The following is a 23,534-nucleotide window of genomic DNA, read 5'->3' on the forward strand; positions in this document are numbered from 1 at the left end:
AGTAACACAACTCCACCTTAAAATATTATTTTTTTTATGGTCATCTTGTACGGCCTGGTATGCTTTTGCTGCCAGTCCAGAGTATTTGCTGGGCTAAAATGGTAACCAAGTTTGTTTGTTTTTTCAGTGCTCTGTGGCACAGTGTTTTTTTGTTTTTAAAGGTATCAGTCTATGAAAATACTTTAGAGGCATTGTATGGTAACTTATCTTTTTGTATCAATTATAGTCGATAGACCCATTTATTATCTGCAAGCCTCTCTTCTCTAGTTCCTTTTTCTGCCTATAGTATTTTGTTCAATTTATCCACTAACTGCTCAAATATCTAGTAGTCTGGATGAAGGACCAAAAACTGCCAAATTAATTCTCCAACCCCTAGTAAACTCACTCTCTGCAGAAGTAATGGAACTATTGCTCTCATGATCTCTCTTCATAAGGTCTGCAATGACAGTCTTTACTTTATTGCTGGTCACTCTTCCTCTGGACTTGAGAATTTGTTTTAGTGTGTTTTTCTTAAGCCAGTGATACTTTAGTTCCATAAACCGTGGTACAGCTCAGGGTGGGACCTTGTGATGGAGGTCCGATCCCACTAATGTTTTGGACCTGTCAAGGGGAAATTCCACTGATGAACACAATTTGTAATGTGCACAGGGGTGTCCTATCCGTCTTCCTTTCTTTGGCACCAGGGACAACCACCACAAATATTCATTATATTAAACTCTTGTTTTTACTCACTGGATAGGCAGATATTGCCCCTTTTGATTACTTATACTTACAGGCAGGAATCAATCCCTTTGCCTATTCCTTCTTTCTCCCAGTTATCTCTTCCACTGCCATGACATCTCCTGTCATAATCTTTACAATGATGCTACTGGCTCACAGGCCCAAGTGATTGCTTACCTGTTGGCAGAGAATGTAAACTCTGTCACACTATCCTTATCCCTCAGTAAAAGAGTAGGTAAATCAGGAAAACACAAACACCAACATGAAAAGCCCTGTGTCTGCAACAATTATAATAATCAAATATGTGCAACAATGTAAATTAGTCAGTTTAAGCATTCAGAAAAGTATTTCATGCATTCCCATAACGCTAAAAGGGTGGTGCTGGTTTAATTTTGGTTATACTGTCAGACTGACATTCCATTAAACAAACAAACTTGTATATACATTTTTCTTGCATCTACAACACCTGTTAACTAATAGACATTAAATTAGCATCATGCCCTAGTCCCTTTATTCGTCACATGCCTATTGTATTTTATTGCTATAGATCACTTAAACTATTGATTTAGATACTAATAGCATTGTTTATGTTCTGACATTTAATGCGCTTAGCAGTAACTTAATACAACTCTGACATTTATTCTCTGAGCTCTAGCAAATTGAAATTTGAATGCCAGAATTTAGGCTGAATTATCTATTATCTATTATGACTATAGTTGAATTGGAGAATGTTAACACATCAGATATTTTTTTCCTATATTTTGCCATTCAATTTTTGAGTTTAGTGAGTGAAAATGTTCTGTGTACTGATCACTTGCTTGGGTCATTCACATGTCCTATGAAGAGGGGTATTCCAGTTATATCACTGGCCAGCATAAAGAGAAATGGTTTGCGAACTTCAAAAGTATTAAGTGTGCGGGCAACAGAAACTGTGGAAGCAGCTACAGCAGCAACACCATGTTCTGCAACCTCAAGGACAGCACGGTGGTAGACCTCATCAACTGCAAGCTCAGATTGTGTTGAGAGACCACAAAAGTCTGGGTAATGAAACAGACTATAAAGACCTGTTAGGAGAAGAAGAAAAAAAAGTCATGCTGCACAGCAGGAGGAATTGTCAAAAGAACAAACATATGTCAAGAAAGAAATATCTGCCTTTAATATCAGGTACATTACTCTCTCATGTAGGTATATGCATATGATGGCACAGATGAAAAAGGATACACACAATAGTTCAGGATTTTTTCCTGATGACACTTTTCTTTTATGTTTATTAGTTTGGAGAAGACCGAAAAGTAAGGTTTACTACAAGCTGAACAAGGTTACTCTGTTTATTTACTTAAGTGAAAATGATTATTATTATTGGTATTTATATAGCGCCAGCTTATTCCGTAGCGCTTTACAATAAAAGGGTAATTTACCAAATGAGACAATAACAAAATGTAACAGGAACAATAGGTAGTTGAGGACCCTGCTTAAACAAGCTTACAGTGTAGAGGAGGTTGGATATAAAAACACAATAGGAAGGGTATTGAGAGCGACAGCAAATAGACATGGTGGGAAAGTGGCAGAACTGGAGGTGAGAGTGGAATGTGACCCTATAGGAGAGAGCGAGAGGAAGGTTTGAGAGATAGGAGTTACTCTTGGAGGCCATAAGCTTTCCTAAAAAGATGGGTTTTGAGGGACCAATTAAAGGATTGAAGACTAGGGGAGAGTCTGACAGGGGTAAAAAGGCTGTTTAACCCCTTAAGGACACACGACGTGTGACATGTCATAATTCCCTTTTATTCAAGAAGTTTGGTCCTTAAGGGGTTAAAAGGAAAGGAGCCGCCCGTGAAAAGTCTTGCAGGCGTGAATTTGCAGTAAGGGTGTGAGCAGCAGACAGGAGAAGGTCACCAGTAGGGCAAAGAGACCGAGAGGGGGCATACGTATGAATCAGTGAAGAAATGTAAGAGGGGCTAGAGTTGGTTAGAGCTTTATAGTTAAGGGTTAGTATTTTAAATTGACAGCTGTAGGGTACAGGAAGCCAGTGTAAGGATTGACATAGGGGTGAGGTGTGAGATGAGCGACAGGAGAGAAAGATCAGCCTGGCAGCAGCATTCAACACAGACTGTAGGGGGCAGTACGACTTCTGGGGAGACCAATTAGGAGAGAATTACAGTAATTGATGCAAGAGATTACTAGAGCATGAAAAAGCTCCTTGGCAGCATCTTGCGTAAGAAAGGGATGTATGCGGACAATGTTTTTAAGCTGGAATCGACAAGTTTTTTTTTTTTTTTTTTTTTTTTTTTTTTAAATTCTTTATTTTTGTTGTGCAAGGTAATACTTCAGGCTTACTTAGCCACAACAGCAGTCGTAAGCGTTAACATACAATGATGCAAACATGGCATAGAAAAACATGGCACAAGTTTTAGTTTTTGTTGAGATAAAACATAGATAACATATTGGCCTAACACTTTAAGGGCTTTCCTGTCAGGTGTGCACTCTTTCTTTAATAAGGTAATACAATAAAAGTTGACTGTTGCTAGGTTAAGGTGAGTTGGCACATGCTAGTGAGGCTATACACATTAAGCTTCGTTATGGTAAGATCCAGTAGTACGGTTTGCGGGCGTAGTCGTGCAAAGAGTTAACAATAAAAAATAAATTGAGACAATTAAGCATATACTTAGTGGGCGCGTGCATGCTAATGTCCGGGTACCCCCTGTCGTTTATCATAGCGATAAGATAATTCGGTAACGTTATTCTGAGTAAACATATGCTAGTTAAATATTTGTTTAAAGAAGCTAAGCGTCGTGTGTGTGATCTCGTTACCTCTACTGGACATTATCCCTACCCAGAAATACAGTATGGGTTTGTTTATAGTGAGGAGAGTTCAGGCCTAGATAGTGGGCCCGTGAGCAGGGGTCACTAAGGCAGATAGGGTCTGGCTGTTAGTGCTCAGGCATGTTATGATATTGTTTGGCGTGCCCGATTTATAAAAGCCTGCTCTGTTAAAGCAATCTGCACATACTTAGGCATTTATAGGCAAGAATGAAAGTAAAAATATATCATGTAGAACTATATACAAAAAAAGAGAAAAAAAAAAAAAAACAAAACAAAAGCTGAACGATTGCCATAGACCTGTGTGAAGGAAAAGTAATGAAATTGAGTCAGTGGCCAGTGCGGCCTAGCAGTCCTCTGGGAGCTCTCAAGTGGTGGCCACAGTCCGTGCAGCGCTGGCGGGTCCCCCCGGAGCGAAGGGCTTGGAGGTAGCCGGGTTCCATCTGTGTGGCTTGTAGGTTGTGAGGCGTCGTTGTATGGCATCCGTCGGTAATCCCAAGGCAGGGAGGTGAGTCTCCGCTTCCTGTAGGTCCGCTATGAGATAAGTGGCGTCTCCGTGGTATATCTGCAATTTGTGCGGTGAGCGCCACCGATATTTAACATCCCGTTCGCGGAGCAAAGCGGTAAAGGGCCTCAAAGTGGAGCGCCAGGCCATAGTCCCTTTGGAAAAGTCTGAGAAGAATGATAACGACATGTCCTCAAAGCTATACGGTGTGGTGCCCCTGCTTGCGGCCATTACTGTTTCTTTGTCCTGTCGCTTCTGGAATCTTATTATCAGGTCCCTGGTTGCTGATAGTGGGGCCGTTGGTGGCTTAGGGAGCCTAAACACGCCGTCAAGGCCTATCCCTTTGGCCTGTTTTGGCGGCAGCATCGTTGTTAGTAGGCGCCGCACAAGGTGAGGGAGCTCAGAGTCCGGGACGGAGTCGGCGATGCCCCTAACCTTAAGATTCTGGGTGCGTCGGGAGTCCTCCATAGCAGCCATGGCCTGCTCCATTTTCACTTGTTTCTGATGTAAAATATTAATCTCCTGTCGGAGTACGGCCATTTGCCCAGTGTGCGTGTTGGTGGTCTGCTCCGCTGTTTCCATGCGGTCAGTAAGGCCCTTTATGTCCCTCCTCATGCCTGCCACGTCCTCCTGGATATTCTGGCGGAGCTCCGCCAGCAGCTCCCTCATTTCAGCTTTGGTGACTGGGGCCGAGTCAAGTGGCGTGGCAGGTTTCGGATCGGGTTTCCCCGGTGCCCTTGTCAGGGGCTGGTATAGCTCCTCTGGCTCAGAGAGTAAGTCGTCGGAGTCCTCGATGCCCTCCATGTAGGCGGCCATTTCTGGTTCGTGTGCGCCATGTGCTCGCCTCCACAAGTCTCCTATGCTGGCGCCTGGCCGAGGTAGGTCAGGCTTAGGCTTCTTACTTTTCCTACCCATGTTTGCTTCCTACGTGGATAGGTAGGGTGACTTTGTTTGGGGGGTGAATTTTCAAAATTTGGGGTTTTAAATTCGATTTCGCCGGGAGCTCTCTGAGGATGCGACCTGTCGGTTCAGTAGCTGGCTCCGCCCCCCCGGAATCGACAAGTTTTAGCAACAGACTGGACATGAGGCGCAAAGGTGAGGACAGGATCAAAAGTAACACCAAGACAGCGAGCTTGAAAGGATGGGGTGAGGCAGGTACCGTCAATATGCATGGAGAGTGAAGGAGAAGGACCAGTGTTATGAGGAGGAAAAATAAGAAACATTTTTAGAGAGATTGAGTTTCAGAAAGCAGGAGGACATCCAATCAGAGATATAAGAAAGGCAATTGCCTGGATATCAGAAAGAGCGCTGACCAAAGCTACAGCCAAACGGACTATCCCAGCATTCACACACTTGGCACCCTCGGTCCCCAGGTGCGGACACGGAATGAACGCCGCCAGAGGCTCCCCAAAGCGGAACCAACAAAGGAACCGGCGGCGCAAGCACCGATGCAGTGCCTGCCGCACGACAAACACCCGTAACAAAGTTAAGCCGAAACAACCCCGTAGCAGACCAGAGGCACCCTACCTAGCAGGTCAGCGCCGATTGCCTGACAAACTACAGATGCACCATCACAACTCGGACACCGAGTACCTCACCACGGCTATGCCTCTGATGTCTCAGGAGACAGTGGCTCTCGGGGACTGCTTCTTGCAACCAAAAGGGATCGGATGAATAGGCTGGAGATTGAGGACTAGCAGGCATGTCTCATTCCTGCCGGACTTTCACCTCACATCATGCCTTGTACCATAAGTACTGCTTACTGAATGTTTATTATTTAATCGGCAATAGTCGCTGTTAATATGTTGGTACATCTCCTCTCGAGGAGTTTTCTGTCATAGAGCTTCACTGCTAATCTCTGTAACCACCCATGCATTTTCTAATTAGTAAGTCATAGACAGAGGGACACCTCGAATTTAAACTTAAACCTGTAAAAATCAGCGGTGGGCCTGCTAACCTATTCCTGCAGTTAACGTGTAACCAACACTTAAACGTAAAAGCTGTCTTACCAATTAATGTAACGCAATACATGTCTAAACTATTAATCACCAATGTTTACTGACCTGTTAACCTCATGTTAATTTTAAAAAAAAATATGTGCTGTCTTGACAACAACTACGACTTGAAATATTATGCAAATTGCCTGCAGATGCTGTCGTGGCTATGCATGCTTGATGTAAAATTTTTGCACATGAAAAATAAAGAATTATAAAAAAAAAGAAAGGCAATTGGTGACACGTAGGACAGCAGGGGAGAGGTCAGGGGAGGAGAGATATATCTTGGTGTCGTCAGCTTACAGGTGGTAGTGGAATCCAAATTAATTAATCAGTTTGCCAAGAGAGGCAGTATAGAAAGAGAACAATAGGGGACCAAGAACTGAACCTTGAGGAACTCCGATTGAGACAGGATGAGTAGAGGAAGCGTTGTTGGAAAAAGAGACACTAAAGGAGCGTTGAGAGAGATAGGAGGAGAACTATGAGAGGGCTGTGTCACAGAGACACACAGAGATTGAAGAGTTAGGAGAAGGAGGCCATGATCAACAGTGTCAAAGGCAGCAGAGAGGTCAAGAAGATTTAGTATGGAGTAGCGGCCTTTGGATTTAGCTGCAATTAGATCATTTGTAACTCTACTCAGAGAAGTCTCTGTGGAGTGGAGGGGATGGAATCCAGACTGAAGAGGGTCAAGGAGAGCGTTGGAATTGAGGAAGCAAGTCAGATGGGTAAAGACAAGTCTTTCCAAAATCTTTGAAGAGAAAGGGAGTGGGGAAATGGGACGTTGAAAGGGAAGTAGTGTTAAGAGATGCCTTTTTGAGGACAGGTACAACAGTAGCATGTTTAAGGGGAGCTGGGACAACATCAGATGAAAGAGAGCAGTTGAAGATGTGCGTTAATGACATGACATGGGGCGAGAGATCTCATGAGGTGGTACGGGATGGGATCAAGCAGTTACATAGTGGGACGAGAGGAAAGGACAAGTGCAGCCACCTCCTGTTCAGTAGCCACAGCAGGGCGAGGAAGAGAGTTAAAAGTATTACAGAGATGCCTAGGTTTGCGGGAGCATGAACTAATTAGAGAAGAAAAGTAGGACTGTTTAGCAAGAGTGAGAGCTGCGCTGTATGAACGCAAGACAAATTTGGAGTGTAGAAAGTCTGACAAGGTGTGAAACTTCCTCCAGGAGCGTTCAGCTGAACGGGAGCATCTCTGCAAGTAGTGGGTTGACTTAGTGTGCCACGGTTAGAGGTTCGTCCTCTTTGAGCTGCGTGCTTGGAGCAGGGCTCTAGTGTCTTGGACAGAGGTGAGGGTAGCATTATATGAGGAGATAGCCAAAGAGGGACAGGAGAGGGTAGTGATGGATGAGAGTTCAGAATGGATATCGGTTGAGAGCTGCTGCAGGTCAAGAGAATTCAAATTCCTCCTGAGTTTAGGGGGGTTAGGTTGAGGATAAGGGGTGTGGGGGCACTCAAGAACAAATGATAGGAGGTGGTGGTCTGATGAGGAAATAGAGTATTACAGAGATTGGAGACTGAGAATGCATTTGAAAAAATAAGATCTAGGGTATTGTCAGCTACATGTGTGGGAAAATTAGATGGGATGGGGTGAGATATTGCTTGAAAGGAAGTAAGGAAGCGACGAGGAGAACCAGGGGGCGATAAATAACTGCAATGTTTGCCGATATGGGTTTGAATAAGCAAACTGAGTGAATTTCAAAGGTGGAGAAAGAGAGTGAAGGGGGTGGGTTTGAAGGAGCAGTGGGGTGAAAGCAGAAACCCTACACCACCACTTTTACTATCAGACTGTGTTGGGTTGTGCATAAACTGTAGACCACCATAGGCTGTCCTCTTGTGGGTGCAAATTTTGATTTTGGTTCTCTGGTTTTATGTCTTAAAATTATCTGCACAATTGTTTGCTTTTATTCCTTTCCAGATTTTTTCATATTCCTTGTTACCATTAATATTATCTACACATCATTTATCCTACGGTATTCCTAGCTCCACTTACATTTTTTTGTTTGGGTGTATTTGTATCTCGGTGAGGGTCAAGGGGATCCCTCTCATTAAGTGTTGAGCTTTCTTTTCTCCACTATATTGTTATACGTTTTTCCTGTTGTTTGTACACCTACGTAGTAGACTAACAGCAATATGTAATGTTAAAAAAAAAATTATACTTTTGCACTGAGATTCCTATGATTGGTTGATTTTGACGTTGCTGTATACACCCCTAGACAAACTGTGTTTCATATATACGATGTGCACGCATTAAAATCTTTGAATGCTTAATGATAATCCATCTGACTGGTGTGACTTCTTTACGTATTCCCAGCGACTGAGTTTACACAGAGACAAGGAAAGCAAAAAACGTGTTAGTGCATAAGTCCATGGCAGCGTAAGGGTTTATGAGACCCAGTGGTGATTTTTCAGCAGCCTAACAAGTGGGGGCTCCGTCCACAGGGGAGGATTGTGATACCTAACGGTGAGTACAAATTGCCTTCTTTCTGTCTTTCTTTCTTTCTTTGCTCACATGGGTTTCACAGTCTCCTGTCTTGAACCTGTCCTAGTCTGAGAGAGAGCTAGCTCTGAGAAAGAGGGGATTTATAAGTTTGGTACACTTTGTCCCATGGGGATTTATAAGTTTGTTACACTTTGTCCCCTGGGGATTTAAAAATTTGGTACACTTTGTCCCCTGGGGATTTATAAATTTGGTACACTTTGTCCCCTGGGGATTTATAAGTTTGGTACACTTTGTCCCCAGGGGATTTATAAGTTTGGTACACTTTGTCCCCAGGGGATTTATAAGTTTGGTACACGTTGTCCCCAGGGGATTTATAAATTTGGTACACTTTGTCCCCTGGGGATTTATAAGTTTGGTACACTTTGTCCCCTGGCGATTTATACTTTTGGTACACTTTGTCAGTGGAGAGGGTTCTCCTACATTAATGTAGCCCCATGTAGCTAGAGCGCAGCTAAGAGGAAAAAGGCCTTGACAGGGGTTAGGAGGCGGGCTTAGGAGGAAGTAAGCGAGGGTTGGAATTATGGGTAAGTGGGATTGGCTATTTAAATGAGCAGCCATTTTAGGTGAGTCATTCTAACTTCCTACCTGGTCGAGTTTGTGTTCGCCTCGGTGTGCGCGGACTTTGCTTGGTCGGATTTCTTTTGTCTCCTCTGCAGGAACAATGGACGACGTGGAGCGTTTGCTGGAAGGGATCAGGTCGGCAGCACGGCATCAGGGTGTGGACTGGCTACGGGCACAGCTTGGCCCTGCCCTGGCGGAGGCGGCAGATCGGGACGGCGATGGCGGGAGACCGGTCCGGGCCCGGAGGCCCCCGAGGAGGCTAAGCCCGGGCGCGGGGCCCGGTGAAGTTGTACCCGGTAGCAGTGGAGTTCCAGTTGCGACCGGCAGCAGGCCCGGGAGCCGCGTGGTCGAGGCCTTGCCTCCCCGCGTGCGGACGGAGCCTCGGATGTGCACTAGGCGGCAAAGGGATATCGTGGACGGGGGCGCGGCTGCTAGCAGGTCGGAGGCGGCCGGGCGGCCCCCTGGTGCTTCGGGACCCACGGAGGGGAGGCCCAGGAGGGCTTCCCCCCCATCGGACAGCGGAGACAATGAGGAGGCTGGATCCGGGAGACCGCATGGCAGGCCTGGCAGGCATCAGGCAAGTGCAGAGGGCTCAGGTCGGGGCCCTCTTGGCGGGAAGGTTGTTCGGGGGAGCTCTGCCACTGGGGGGGGCGGGAGTAAGCCGGATGGGGGTGCACAGGCCTTAGTGGGAAAGGGGGAGGGCCCTGGGGCCCCGAAGAGAAAATGTGGCTCTAAAGGAGTGAGTTCTAAGGGTGGTAGGGGTTCCCGGGAGGGGGCCAGGTCGGACAGAGGGTCTCCCGTAGGGGTGGTGGGTAGTTCGGGGCCATCGGGGTCTGGTAAGCAGGGGGTCAGAGGTAAGGGGGTGGGGGAGGGGGTTTCGGAGGTAGCTAGGCAAGGGCGTAGGGTAGGCCGGGAGCCGGGTCTTTCCGTAGTGGAGGGGCGCAGGGGGGGCCCGGGTTCCAGGAGTAGTAGCGACAGTCCCTCGCCCGTTAGATCTCTGGGGTCCCGGGATGCTCGGGGGCGGTCGGGTCGGCACTGCTCCCCCTCGGATAGCTCAGCAGGGGACGGTGCGGCAGCCCCTCGGTATGGGCAGCAGGGGCGGCATGCTGGTAGAGACGGGAGGAGTCGTAGCCCCAGGGGTTCCCGGGTGCCACGTGGTGGTAGAGGTCAGCGGGAGGCTTCGGTGCAGAGCAGGCGCTCCCGGGGTCGGGACGGGAGGGGCGTGGATGTTCGTTACCCCCTACCCAGGACTTCTTCTCCTTGTCCTAGATTTCGGAGCCGTTCTGCTTCCTCACAGGCTGGGCACCGGGTGGGCTCCCCGGTCGGCGAGATGGCGGCGGAAGTTCCTCTTCCCGGACGTCAGGCGATCTGTACTGCAGCCCCCACCGCTCCGGTGTCGGGGGGCTTGGCCGGTGAGTCCAGTGGGTCACTACACTCTAGCGCACTAGTTACCACACTTCAGGCACTACTCCACTCATTGGGGGCGGGGGGTGACACTAGCGGCGTTGGTCCGGTGTGGGCTCCGGGTGCAGTGGCTTCAGGTTCTCGGATCAGGGATTCCGCGGGGCCTAGTACGGGCGGGGAATTGGTGGTGCCGCAGGATGTAGGGGAGGTTGGGAGTGAAAGGGCTGAGTTGTCCGGGGGTATCCCCGACGCGGCTAGGCAGCACGCGTACGTATCTTTTGCGGGCCCGCTGGGGGTCCATTTGAAACAGGACGTGAAGGATAAGATATGGAAGGGCGAGTTCTGTGAGATTTTCTCCCTCCTCCCGTTAGAGGACTTTATTGACCTCAAGGAGGAGGATAAGAAGGATGAGAAAAAGGAGGAGGAGGAGAAGAGGAAGCGGTACCGCAAGATACCGAAGTCCTTTGGTAATTGGTTGCGGGCTTTTTGTGTGCTGGCTAGCGTGCTCGGCGAAAAATCGCCGGGGTTGTGCTCGTCTTTGTTCTGCTATTTGGATGGCATTTGGGAGGCGTACCGGACTTACGGGGGGTTGGCCTGGTGGAGGTACGACGAGCAGTTTCGGCAGCGGCTGGCGGCTAACCCGGGTATGCGGTGGGACCAAATGGATCTGCCGCTCTGGATGAAGCTAATGATGGCGCAAAAGGCGCAGCCCTTTCAGAGCTCGGCCGGCGCCAGGGGGCAGTCCGCCTCGTCGGCCACCTTACAAAAGGGCTTATGCTGGCTCTATAACGAGGGCCAATGCAAATGGGGAGCCTCCTGTCGTTTCAAGCATGAGTGCTCCGGCTGCGGGGGAGCTCATGGGCTCAACCGCTGCTTTAAGAAGGGTAAGTCCGGAGGCGCCGGTGCGGCTGTCGCGCCGGGGGGAGGGGGTGCATCCGCTTCCCCTGGGCCTAACCCCAGTGAAGCTAAGCGCGATGGAGCCGTGGCTAGGCCGCTACGGTAACAGGGCGGACGCTGCGGTGCTCCTGGCGGGTTTTGCGGCGGGGTTCTTTATTCCGTTTCAGGAGCGACGAGGGGGTCAAGGGAGGCTGCGCAACCTGAAGTCTGTGGCTGACTTCCCGGATGTGGTTAGGGAAAAGCTGGGCAAAGAAGTCGGACTGGGCCGCATGGCAGGCCCGTTTGTGGTGCCTCCGCTGGAGGGCCTGCGGGTTTCCCCACTTGGGGTGGTCCCCAAGAAGGAGCCGGGTAAATTTAGACTCATTCACCATCTCTCATACCCAAAAGGGGAGTCGGTGAATGACGGTATTCATAAGGAATTGTGCTCGGTGTCATATGCATCTTTCGACCGGGCGGTCGATTTGGTCCGGCGGGCCGGGCATGGGGCCCTGATGGCTAAGGTGGACATCGAGGCCGCGTTCCGGCTGCTGCCGGTCCACCGGGACTGTCATCACCTACTGGGGTGTTTCTTTGAAGGGGCCTACTTTGTGGACTTGTGCCTGCCCATGGGCTGTTCCATTTCGTGCTCCTATTTTGAGAAATTCAGCACTTTTCTCGAATGGGTGATACGGGTGGAAGCGGGGAGTCGTCTTATTGTACATTATCTAGATGATTTTCTGTGTGTGGGACCGGCTGGTTCCCTGGATTGCCTGCGCCTGCTGCGGACGGTTGAGTGGGTGGCGGGCCAATTCGGGGTTCCGCTGGCGGCGGACAAGACCGAGGGCCCGACCACGTGTCTGAGTTTTCTAGGTCTGGAGATTGACTCTGGGAGGGGCGAATGCCGGCTGCCCCGGGATAAGCTGGCAAGGCTTCGAGGGGCGGTGGCTGCTGTTGCTGGGGCGCGCAAGGTGACTCTGGTGCAGCTACAATCTTTGATTGGGTTGCTCAATTTTGCGTGTAGGGTCATCCCGATGGGAAGGGTGTTTAGTCGCTGCTTGTCGGCCGCTACCGCGGGGGTTAGGTCCCCGCACCATTTCGTACGGGTGTCGGCGGCCATGCGAGCGGACTTGGGCATCTGGGATGCCTTCTTGCGTGATTTTAATGGGACGGTGTTGTTCCGGCAGGAGGGCCAGTCATCGGCCGAGCTGGAGCTTTTTACGGATGCTTCGGGCAGTGTAGGCTTTGGGGCATATTTCGGGGGCTCCTGGTGTGCGGAGCGGTGGCCGGACTCTTGGGGTTCGAGCCCTCTTATGCGCAACTTGGCTTTCTTGGAGTTGTTCCCGTTGGTCGTTGCAGTAGCGTTATGGGGTGATAGGCTGCGCGATCGGAAAGTGGTATTTTTCTCGGATAACATGGCGGTGGTTCACGCGGTGAATCGCCAGTCGGCGGCCTCAAGGCCGGTGGTTCAGCTGCTTAGGCGACTGGTATTGCTGTGTATGTCCCGAAATGTTGTTTTTCGCGCGCGCCATGTTCCCGGCTATTTGAATGAGGTGGCTGATGCTCTATCTCGTTTTCAGTGGTCCCGTTTCTGGCTGGCGGCGCCGGGGGCATCGAAGGAAGGGCTGGCTTGCCCGGACGAGATTTGGCAGCTGGGGGCGTCCTGCTTGGAGGACTCGTGAAGGCTTCTCTGGCACCGGCCACTTGGGCCTCGTACAGTAAGGTTTGGGGCTTGTGGGAACGATCACTGGATGGGTTGGCCATGGACAGCGGGGAGGCCCTGCGGGACGCTTTCTTGTGGTACACCTGTCAGTTGCTGACAAAAGGGCCGTCCCCTGCCGTGGTGGACAGATCCATGGCGGCGATGGCGTTTTGGTTTCGGTGGCATGGGAAGGAGGACTTTACCAAGACCTTCGTTATCGCAAGGGGCGCAGGGCGCCGGATACCAGGCGCCCGGTGTCGGTGCGGCTGCTGGGGGATTTGGTGGGTATATTGCCTGAGGTTTGTTTTGCTGGGTTTGAGGCTTTACTGTTCAAAGTAGCGTTTGTTTTGGCGTTTTTTGGGGCATTCCGAGTAGGGGAATTGGTGAGTGCTAGTAAACTGGCGCAGGGGGGCCTGCAATTTTCGGGGGTCCGTATCTTGGATAGGAAGGTAGTGGTGCACCTTGGCAGGTCCAAAACGGACGTCCGCGGCGTGGGCCGGGATGTGACACTGGGGGCCTTGCCGGGCTCGGCTTTGTGCCCGGTGGCTGCTACGGTGGAGTATCTGGCGCGGAGGCCAGCGGTAGGGGGCTCCTTATTGGTACATGCTGACGGATCGTCCCTTTCTCGGTTCCAGTTCACGAAAGTTTTTCGGTTGGGCTTGGGCAGGTTGGGACTTCAAGCTGCACGATTTGGGACGCACTCGTTCCGTATTGGGGCGGCCACGGAGGCTGCACGGTTGGGATTGGGGGACGAGGTGGTGAAGAGGATCGGGAGGTGGGAATCGGTAAGATTCCGTTCCTATGTCCGGTTGGGTCTATTGGATTAATGGCATGGGACTGTTTTGTATTTCAAAAAAAAAAAAAAAAAAAAATAACCATCAAATTTAAAAGGTTTTGTGTTATGATATGAGGGGTTAATGGCTATGTTGGGATGTTTCGCTGTGTTGGTTGGGGATGGGGTAGGGGTCTCTGTTGGACTTCCCTCATCATTTGTTTTCTCCCCCCAGGGCGTGTGGCATGGATCGTGGGCCATTCGTTTGTCTTCTGGGCCGAGAGGAGGGCCGCAGCTCGAGCGCAAGGCCAGCAGCTGGGTTTTCCGAGAGGCCAGTTGGCAGTTCGTTGGTTTGGGTATCGGGGTTTTTGCTGGGGGGATGTTTGTGGGAAACTGTTTGGGATGCTGGCAGCAGGGTACACGCCAGGCGTGCTGGTATTACATGTGGGGGGTAATGACCTGGGCCTTACGCCGCAGCGCCGGCTGGTGAAGTGGATGAAGCAGGACATTAATAAGTTGAGGGGCCTGCTTCCGGGGGTAATGTTGGTCTGGTCTGAGATTGTCCCGCGGCGCCGGTGGCGGCACGCTCGGGATACGGGGGCTATGGAGAGGTGCAGGAAGAAGGTGAATAGCTTGATGGCAAGCTTTGTGCGGAAAGTAGGGGGTGTAGTGGTACGGCACCTGGAGTTGGAGGAAGGGTTGCCAGGATACTACCGCTCGGATGGTGTTCACCTCTCGGATGTGGGTTTGGACCTGCTCAACTTGGGTTGGCAGGATGGTATAAGGATGGCTCTGTTTCTTCGGGGTGGCGGAGCTCAGACAGCTTAAGGGGTCAAGGTCTGAGCTTGTGGCAGGACGGGGAGCTGAAGGAGAGGAAATAGGCTCCCCTGGATGAACGTGAGGTGGAATAAACAGATTGTGGTCATCGGTGGTTGAGAGGTTTCGAGTCCTGGAGGTGGCTCAGAACCTGGTGGGGCAGGGGTATCCGGGTATACCCCTGCCGTGGTTAATGGTGGTTGGCACTTTGATATAAAGTTGGTGTATGTTATAATTATGTATATGTGTTATTATATGGGGGTCATTGCCTTTTGTATGGTAGCCGAAGGAACAGGATGCGAGGGGGCGGAGTATGGGGGGCAATGACCCATGTTTACCTGTTAATTTATTATCGATATTATTATTATTATTATTATCATTATTATTATTATTATTATTATAATTATTGGTTAATAAAGCTGTGGACAAATTTCCCCATACTACTTAGTGTCTGTCTATTATTGGGTTAGGTTATGGGGGTGGTTTGTTCTGGATTCCGACTGCCCAAATGGCGACTATAGACCTGTCATGTAGCCCCATGTAGCTAGAGCGCAGCTAAGCGGAAAAAGGCCTTGACAGGGGTTAGGAGGCGGGCTTAGGAGGAAGTAAGCGAGGGTTGGAATTATGGGTAAGTGGGATTGGCTATTTAAATGAGCAGCCATTTTAGGTGAGTCATTCTAACTTCCTACCTGGTCGAGTTTGTCCCACCCACCCTCCCTTTGTTTGTTTTGTGTTTATTTAACCCGTTTCTTTCACAGCGGCGGGACGGGGAGCTGAAGGAGAGGAAATAGGCTCCCCTGGATGAACGTGAGGTGGAATAAACAGATTGTGGTCATCGGTGGTTGAGAGGTTTCGAGTCCTGGAGGTGGCTCAGAACCTGGTGGGGCAGGGGTATCCGGGTATACCCCTGCCGTGGTTAATGGTGGTTGGCACTTTGATATAAAGTTGGTGTATGTTATAATTATGTATATGTGTTATTATATGGGGGTCATTGCCTTTTGTATGGTAGCCGAAGGAACAGGATGCGAGGGGGCGGAGTATGGGGGGCAATGACCCATGTTTACCTGTTAATTTATTATCGATATTATTATTATTATTATTATCATCATTATTATTATTATTATAATTATTGGTTAATAAAGCTGTGGACAAATTTCCCCATACTACTTAGTGTCTGTGTATTATTGGGTTAGGTTATGGGGGTGGTTTGTCCTGGATTCCGACTGCCCAAATGGCGACTATAGACCTGTCATGTGTATTTATTTCTGCTTTCCACTGTCACTTATTATTTTTAGAAGCCTAAGATTTATGACTTGCAGTGCACACTTTACCAAATGGGGTCTGATGTAAATGTTATAGCAATGTATGAATTGTGTGCTGGTTTTAATGGTTTTAATGAGCCCACATTTTTCCTTTTTACATTGGGACTAGGAATATATGTTTGCAGTAAAAGAATTTGTAAGCTGAATGAGTGGTTAAATGTCATATGAGCCTGGTACATTTTTATGAGACCGGACTTGCCCACAGATTAGCAAACCACACAGAGATAGTTTTATTTTTATTTTTTATCATCCTAATTGTTGGAAAGAGTGGTACAGCAAACAGCACATAACATAGTTAAATATCCCATTTCCTCTGAGTGCATGTAGACCCATACTGCTGCTAACCCTAACAAACAAATACATTTTCACACTTACAGTGGCCCAACACTAATTTATATTGCTTGGCTGTATTATTGCCTCTTTGCTTGCTACAGGAAATCCATTCTGTGTGTTATTGCTTCTTAATTGGTTGTATCACAATTAATGATCCCTGCCAATCTCTGAGGCTCCCTGATGTTCTGGTGATGCACTTCCGGCTTCCGCTGAGTCACAAATAAATCCCCCACTGGCCATGATTATCAGCTGACTGCTCTAAGCCAATCGGTGACATTCTGTGCACTCCACAATGATGCTACCAAAGGTGGACTTACACCTTGGGCAACAGAGGGTTTAAACTTCATATGTGCAGGTTTAGTAAAAGTTTTCAGTCGGTCAACACAATTCTATTGTTTGAAACCTTTTTTTCCCATGTATTTTTATAGATTAAAAAGCTGCCTTGTGGTACTACGTTGGGAGTGGAATGTATTGCAAGCCGTGAAGTTATTGATGCACTGATTTTTCTGGGCCAAGCTATTACATGCTTTAACTAGAGTTGTAAAGGAGTCCTGTGAACAGTAGGAATTTATACTTGACATACATTTTGTTGTTTTGCAAAGTGTTTCTAATTTGTTTGAAATGGTCAGGCATTTTCATTGGTTGATCTACTCTACTTAGCTATTGATGGTTACTATAATACTGTAACTGATCACTAAAGATATTACGTAGAATGACTATGCATTTAATAGAATGTCTGGGTCATACAGTTTTTTTTTTTCCTATCAGTGTAGCATACTTATAACATTTGTTTTCACACTGGTAATTTAACTTACCAAGTTTTTTTAGCATATCCTGTAGTTCATTGTTTGAGTCCAGTTTCAGACGGGGTAAAGTCACACTTGTTGCTCGAGGTGGTATACTTTGCAGTTCTTTGATCAATAGATGCACTACTCCCTCATTGAGACGCTTCCCAACCACAGTTATGTCTTCATTTGAAAATGGAAGGATGATGATGAGACTGATGTTATTTGACAATGGGAAGCGGGCCACCTAAATGCACAGAGCAACACAGACTTAATGACAAAGTTAGCAACTTCATGAGTAAAATTGGAATTTTGATATAGAATGGACTGTCTGATGCAAAATTATGGGTAGTAAAAAAAAATATGTACGCTTGTCATAACGCTGATAGTTGAAAGTGTTCTTATTAAGTGTTCTTGCATAGCAAGACCACTTAATGTTATCTCACATATATATTATTCTTATTCTTATTATAGCCAAATTTACCACCCTAATTCCTCCCACAGTTTTTACACTACATAGACAGAAATATACCAAAACGTGCGGATTGTTCCCGATTGGATTGCTATTACTTTGTGGAACTGTAACGGCACCCCCAGGCATAAAAGGGTTAAACTGCCGTTTAGTAGATCTTTCCCTTCCAGAGATACAGGCACAGCTACTGCAGAACACCAAACTCCCGAACTGGATACAAAATAGCACTCCAACTCCCGAACTGGAACCTCACTAATAGCTGCTAGCAGACGAACAGGAAAAGCAGACAATCAAGCTTACACTCCTGGCAATCAGTCTCTAACAGCATACAGTAAAACCCCCCAAGAACGAGACAAGGCTCTGTGTTGAGGGTCAAGCAGTGGTCTGTTTTAATTAACACTCACAGACTTTTATGCAAGTCCCCATGCAAGGGGACATCCCACAGGGAGGGACAACATGTAACCAATCCCGTACAGTAAAACATAAAACACACCCAGCACAAACACATAAAATCCTCCCCTCTGCCTGTGATATAATTACTGAACACAATGGGTTAATGTAATTTATCACAGGCAGGAAAAATAAAATTTTTACAGCATATTCATAACTTCTAAAATATACATTATATATATATTATATATTCACAATCAATCTATTCAGGGGAACAACATATCAAAAAATGGCATGAATCAGACCAGGGGTTCAGAAGTTAGTAAAGTATATTTTGGGGCCTGGCTGGCAGCATGGCTATCTGGCCCAAACCGGTTTTACAGAGCCCTCTATCCTGGAGACAATGGGGAAAATAATCCAATTATATCCAGGGATAGAGGCAGACTCCATTGAGCCCATGTTACCAGTAAAACACAAAAGGATACAAAAATACATAACTCCTATCATACTGAATTGAACGGGCCAAATCTCCCAGGGTCCATAGTCACAGGGCAAGAGGCGGGCAACCAGACTCCTCCAATGCAATGTGGCTAGATTGGTCTTGTCACAGGAACGGAATATCGTCGTTCTTGTGGCGAAATTTGTCCCCAATGGCAAAATGTTCAAAACTAGAGTGGGAACTGGCAAAAGCTGAAAAATCAGGACATGATTTCTAGACTGCCACCACTCCCTCATTTTCTAGCCCACCTACACACCCTAGTGAAAAAAAATAAAGTAAAATTAAAATCCCGCCCCCCTTTACCCATTTTAATAAAAAAAATAACCCCTTCCCTGCCAATTGATCACTGACTACAGTGATCAATTGGCAGGGATTACATTTTACTATGATCTGATTTTTTATTAACCCCTGAGGGTTAATTCTTTTTTTTTTTAACCCTCAGGGGTTAAATTTATTTTATAAATTAATTTAAGTATTTTAAAATTATATATTTAGCTAGCTGGGGAGGGTGGAAGTTAGTGGGGAATTGGGGGATTTGGTATTAGGCTAACTAGGGGTTAACGTTAAAAAAAGTTTTAAAATAAACTTTAAAAAGTTAAAAATTAAGTTAAAAAAAGTTTTAATAACGTTTAAGTAAAAAAAAAAAAAAAAAAAAACCTTTACCCAGTCCAAATAAAAATTAACCCCTTCCCTGCCAGTCGATCACTGCCTACAGTGATCAAAACACAGATCACAGTATTATACTGTGATCTAATTTTTTTTAACCCCTGACGATTAACTTTTATTTATTTTTTAATCCTCAGGGGTTCAATTTATTTACTTAACTAATTTAAATATTGTATAATTAAATATTTTTTTCTAGGTGGGGTGGGTGTAGCTTCACAAAATAGTGCCAAAGACATTCATTGGGGATGTCTTTTTACTCAGAAGACTTAGCTGAGCATAATTTGGGGGGTTTTGAACTTAGTGGCACAAATGAAATATACAAAATGGCCAGCAAAAATGCAATCCGTATGTAAAAAAATGCCCCAAATTAGTTTTTACCACATACTTTGGCATATATTGGTGAAAAAATGGGGGCATGCTAAGGCACAATATGCACCTTATGATATACCCTGGAGTGTCTACTTTTACAAATGGTAGGCCTTTGTGGTTTTTTTTTTGAACAGTCAAACTGTTATAATAACCCAAATGGAAGCATAGGCTCATTAAATCCGTCTCTCAAAATTCTACTGTGAATACTGAAAAGGACAGGTCTCCTGTATGGCACTGTAGCTTCACGAAATAGTGCCATAGACATACAATGGGGGTGTCCTTTTACTCAGAAGACTTAGCTGAGCATAATTTGGGGGGTTTGAACTTAGTGGCACATATGAAATATACAAAAGGCCCAGCAAAAATGCAATCCTTATGTAAAAAATGCACAAACTTATTTTTTACCACATACTTTGGCATGTAATGGTAAAAAAATGGGGGCATGTTAAGGCACAATATGCACCTTATGAGATACCCTGGAGTGTCTACTTTTACAAATGGTAGGCCTTTGTGGGTTTTTTTTGAACAGTCAAACTGTTATAATACCCCAAATGGAAGCATAGGCTCATTAAATCCGTCTCTCAAACTTCTACTGCGAATACTGAAAAGGACAGGTCTCCTATACAGGGAGTGCAGAATTATTAGGCAAATGAGTATTTTGACCACATCATCCTCTTTATGCATGTTGTCTTACTCCAAGCTGTATAGGCTCGAAAGCCTACTACCAATTAAGCATATTAGGTGATGTGCATCTTTGTAATGAGAAGGGGTGTGGTCTAATGACATCAACACCCTATATCAGGTGTGCATAATTATTAGGCAACTTCCTTTCCTTTGGCAAACTGGGTCAAAAGAAGGACTTGACAGGCTCAGAAAAGTCAAAAATAGTGAGATATCTTGCAGAGGGATGCAGCACTCTTAAAATTGCAAAGCTTCTGAAGCGTGATCATCGAACAATCAAGCGTTTCATTCAAAATAGTCAACAGGGTCGCAAGAAGCGTGTGGAAAAATAACTGGCGCAAAATAACTGCCCATGAACTGAGAAAAGTCAAGCGTGCAACTGCCAAGATGCCACTTGCCACCAGTTTGGCCATATTTCAGAGCTGCAACATCACTGGAGTGCCCAAAAGCACAAGGTGTGCAATACTCAGAGACATGGCCAAGGTAAGAAAGGCTGAAAGACGACCACCACTGAGCAAGACACACAAGCTGAAACGTCAAGACTGGGCCAAGAAATATCTCAAGACTGATTTTTCTAAGGTTTTATGGACTGATGAAATGAGAGTGAGTCTTGATGGGCCAGATGGATGGGCCGTGGCTGGATTGGTAAAGGGCAGAGAGCTCCAGTCCGACTCAGACGCCAGCAAGGTGGAGGTGGAGTACAGGTTTGGGCTGGTATCATCAAAGATGAGCTTGTGGGGCCTTTTCGGGTTGAGGATGGAGTCAAGCTCAACTCCCAGTCCTACTGCCAGTTTCTGGAAGACACCTTCTTCAAGCAGTGGTACAGGAAGAAGTCTGCATCCTTCAAGAAAAACATGATTTTCATGCAGGACAATGCTCCATCACACGCGTCCAAGTACTCCACAGCGTGGCTGGCAAGAAAGGGTATAAAAGAAGAAAATCTAATGACATGGCCTCCTTGTTCACCTGATCTGAACCCCATTGAGAACCTGTGGTCCATCATCAAATGTGAGATTTACAAGGAGGGAAAACAGTACACCTCTCTGAACAGTGTCTCGGAGGCTGTGGTTGCTTCTGCACGCAGTGTTGATGGTGAACAGATCAAAACACTGACAGAATCCATGGATGGCAGGCTTTTGAGTGTCCTTGCAAAGAAAGGTGGCTATATTGGTCACTGATTTGTTTTTGTTTTGTTTTTGAATGTCAGAAATGTATATTTGTGAATGTTGAGATGTTATATTGGTTTCACTGGTAAAAATAAATAATTGAAATGGGTATATATTTGTTTTTTGTTAAGTTGCCTAATAATTATGCACAATAATAGTCACCTGCACACACAGATATCCCCCTAAAATAGCTATAACTAAAAACAAACTAAAAACTACTTCCAAAAATATTCAGCTTTGATATTAATGAGTTTTTTGGGTTCATTGAGAACATGGTTGTTGTTCAATAATAAAATTAATCCTCAAAAATACAACTTGCCTAATAATTCTGCACTCCCTGTATGGCACTGTAGCTTTACGAAATAGTGCCAAAGACATACAATGGTGGTACCGTTTTACTCAGCAGAAGTAACTGAACACATAATAAAACTTTGTACAGGAATAGCACACACCAACTTTACAAAATACACATGAGAAGTTCTTTGTTATACGTTTGTGTGCGAAAACCCCCCAAAAACCACAATTTTACTCCAATATTTAGCAGAGGTTGGCGGTAAAATGGCTACGTAGAAAGTGTCAAAAAACCTTAGGTAAATAGCCTGTGGTGTCTACTTTATATAAATATATACTTTTGTGTGGCAATTTTGTTTTCTTTTATGGCTATTAAGCTTACAAGACAAACATACCAAATTCTAAAATCGCTCCACATTAAAAGTTTATTTTACTTCTTGTGCTTTGTGACCTGTAACTACCAAAAAAAACTTAAAATCCCAGACACATTATATATTCTGTAAATCAGAACTAAATGAATTTATTTGTAATTACTTTCCTTAACCTGCACTAATTGTGCACACATTATTATTGCAAAAACTGTAAAAAAAAACTCAAAATTTTTCATTTGTTTTGCATTTTTCTGTATTTTTTTTATAATAAATAAGCATTTATGTACATATATGTTACATCAAATTAAAGCCCTTTCTGTCCTTTAAAAACGGTATATAATATGCGTCGGTGCAATAAATTAGTCAAATGCAAATTGCAGTTGAACGCAAACAGCAAAAAATGCCGTTGTCATTAAGTTAAAGACAAGCTTCCGAAGCTCTGTCCTTAAGGGGTTAATGTAACCGTGAAGCACTTTGGGCAACAACGTTGCAATTAAATGTGCTATATAAATAAATAATAACAGTTACTCCGCCCACTCTAGTTGTAGACTACTGGTGGAGGCAAGAACACTTCACACAATTTCCCCAGAAATTGTAGCTTTTCTAGTTGTCTATATACTCTATTTTATGTTCTGTCTTGCCTTTGTCAGCACACTATGTAAACAAAATAATTTGAAAGACATGAGGCCCACTAAATGCATTTTGTAGAAACTGTAATGTTTCCATTGCAGGATTAAAGTGAAACTATCTATACAACGTGCTAGCATTTTTTAAAGCAAATTTATAGATTTGGAGAAAACCTTTTTTTTCTCCAAAATGTAGGTGTTTTATTTTTCTCACTTCTTCAGCAGACACTCAGTCTGTGCACTGTGGTTGCTTTAGCAATTCCCTAGCTGACACTAGTAGCTCTGGCTAGGGAGTATAAAAATGGAGTGGACGTAACGTCACTCTGTTCAGATGCTGGCAGCGAAGCCAGCATCATGATGCAAATCAACGAAGAGCACAGGGGCAGCGCATGCGGACCTGAGGTGGTGTTACAGAAGTGTAACACCCACCGCTTTAATGAGATTGCGGCCTGTGAGCGGTGGGCCTAGTAAACTGTGACAGTTTCCCTTCAAGCACTCTTCATTTTTATACTCCCTAGCCAGAGCTACATGCAATTTTCCAGACAGCTATTACAAATTCTTCTGCAGCAACAGCACAGTGAAGCTGCTCGTGTCACCAAAGCTGCTCATAAGAAAGCTTCAAATGTAACACTTTCCATTGAGAAGGCAGTGGTTGTTGCGCACCTTGTCCCAATGCTCATCATAGAGGCTTGGATAAGAAGCCAAGCATGCAAGAAGCCAAGAACACCAGGATGATGTAGCAGAAGGTGGAGTGGGCAGCAGCGCCAAGGGAGTCTCGGCACTGTATAAACATGTAAGTAAGCTGCTCCCCCCCACCCCCCACATATATTGGCAGCACCCATGGGATGCTCTTAATCATGGTGGCCGAGTACTCCTAGAAATAAA

At 46.0% G+C, this 23,534-nt stretch overlaps 1 protein-coding gene across 1 annotated transcript in view; it reads right to left on the reverse strand.

Annotated features, from left to right (window-relative positions):
• Positions 1-1,229: 1,229 nt before the first annotated feature.
• The window catches only part of SERPING1 (serpin family G member 1), a 43,569-nt gene continuing 21,264 nt past the window's right edge, over positions 1,230-23,534 (reverse strand). Inside the window, exons 7-8 of the mRNA XM_063434821.1 lie at positions 17,149-17,365; positions 1,230-1,784 (exon numbers count right to left, since the gene is read on the reverse strand). Coding sequence (XP_063290891.1) covers positions 1,531-1,784; positions 17,149-17,365 — 471 coding nt within the window. The 3' untranslated portion in view covers positions 1,230-1,530. The remainder of the gene's footprint in view (positions 1,785-17,148; positions 17,366-23,534) is intronic.

The sequence above is a fragment of the Pelobates fuscus genome, chromosome 10, assembly GCF_036172605.1.
Source record: "Pelobates fuscus isolate aPelFus1 chromosome 10, aPelFus1.pri, whole genome shotgun sequence".
In the NCBI taxonomy this organism is placed as follows: Eukaryota; Metazoa; Chordata; class Amphibia; order Anura; family Pelobatidae; genus Pelobates; species Pelobates fuscus.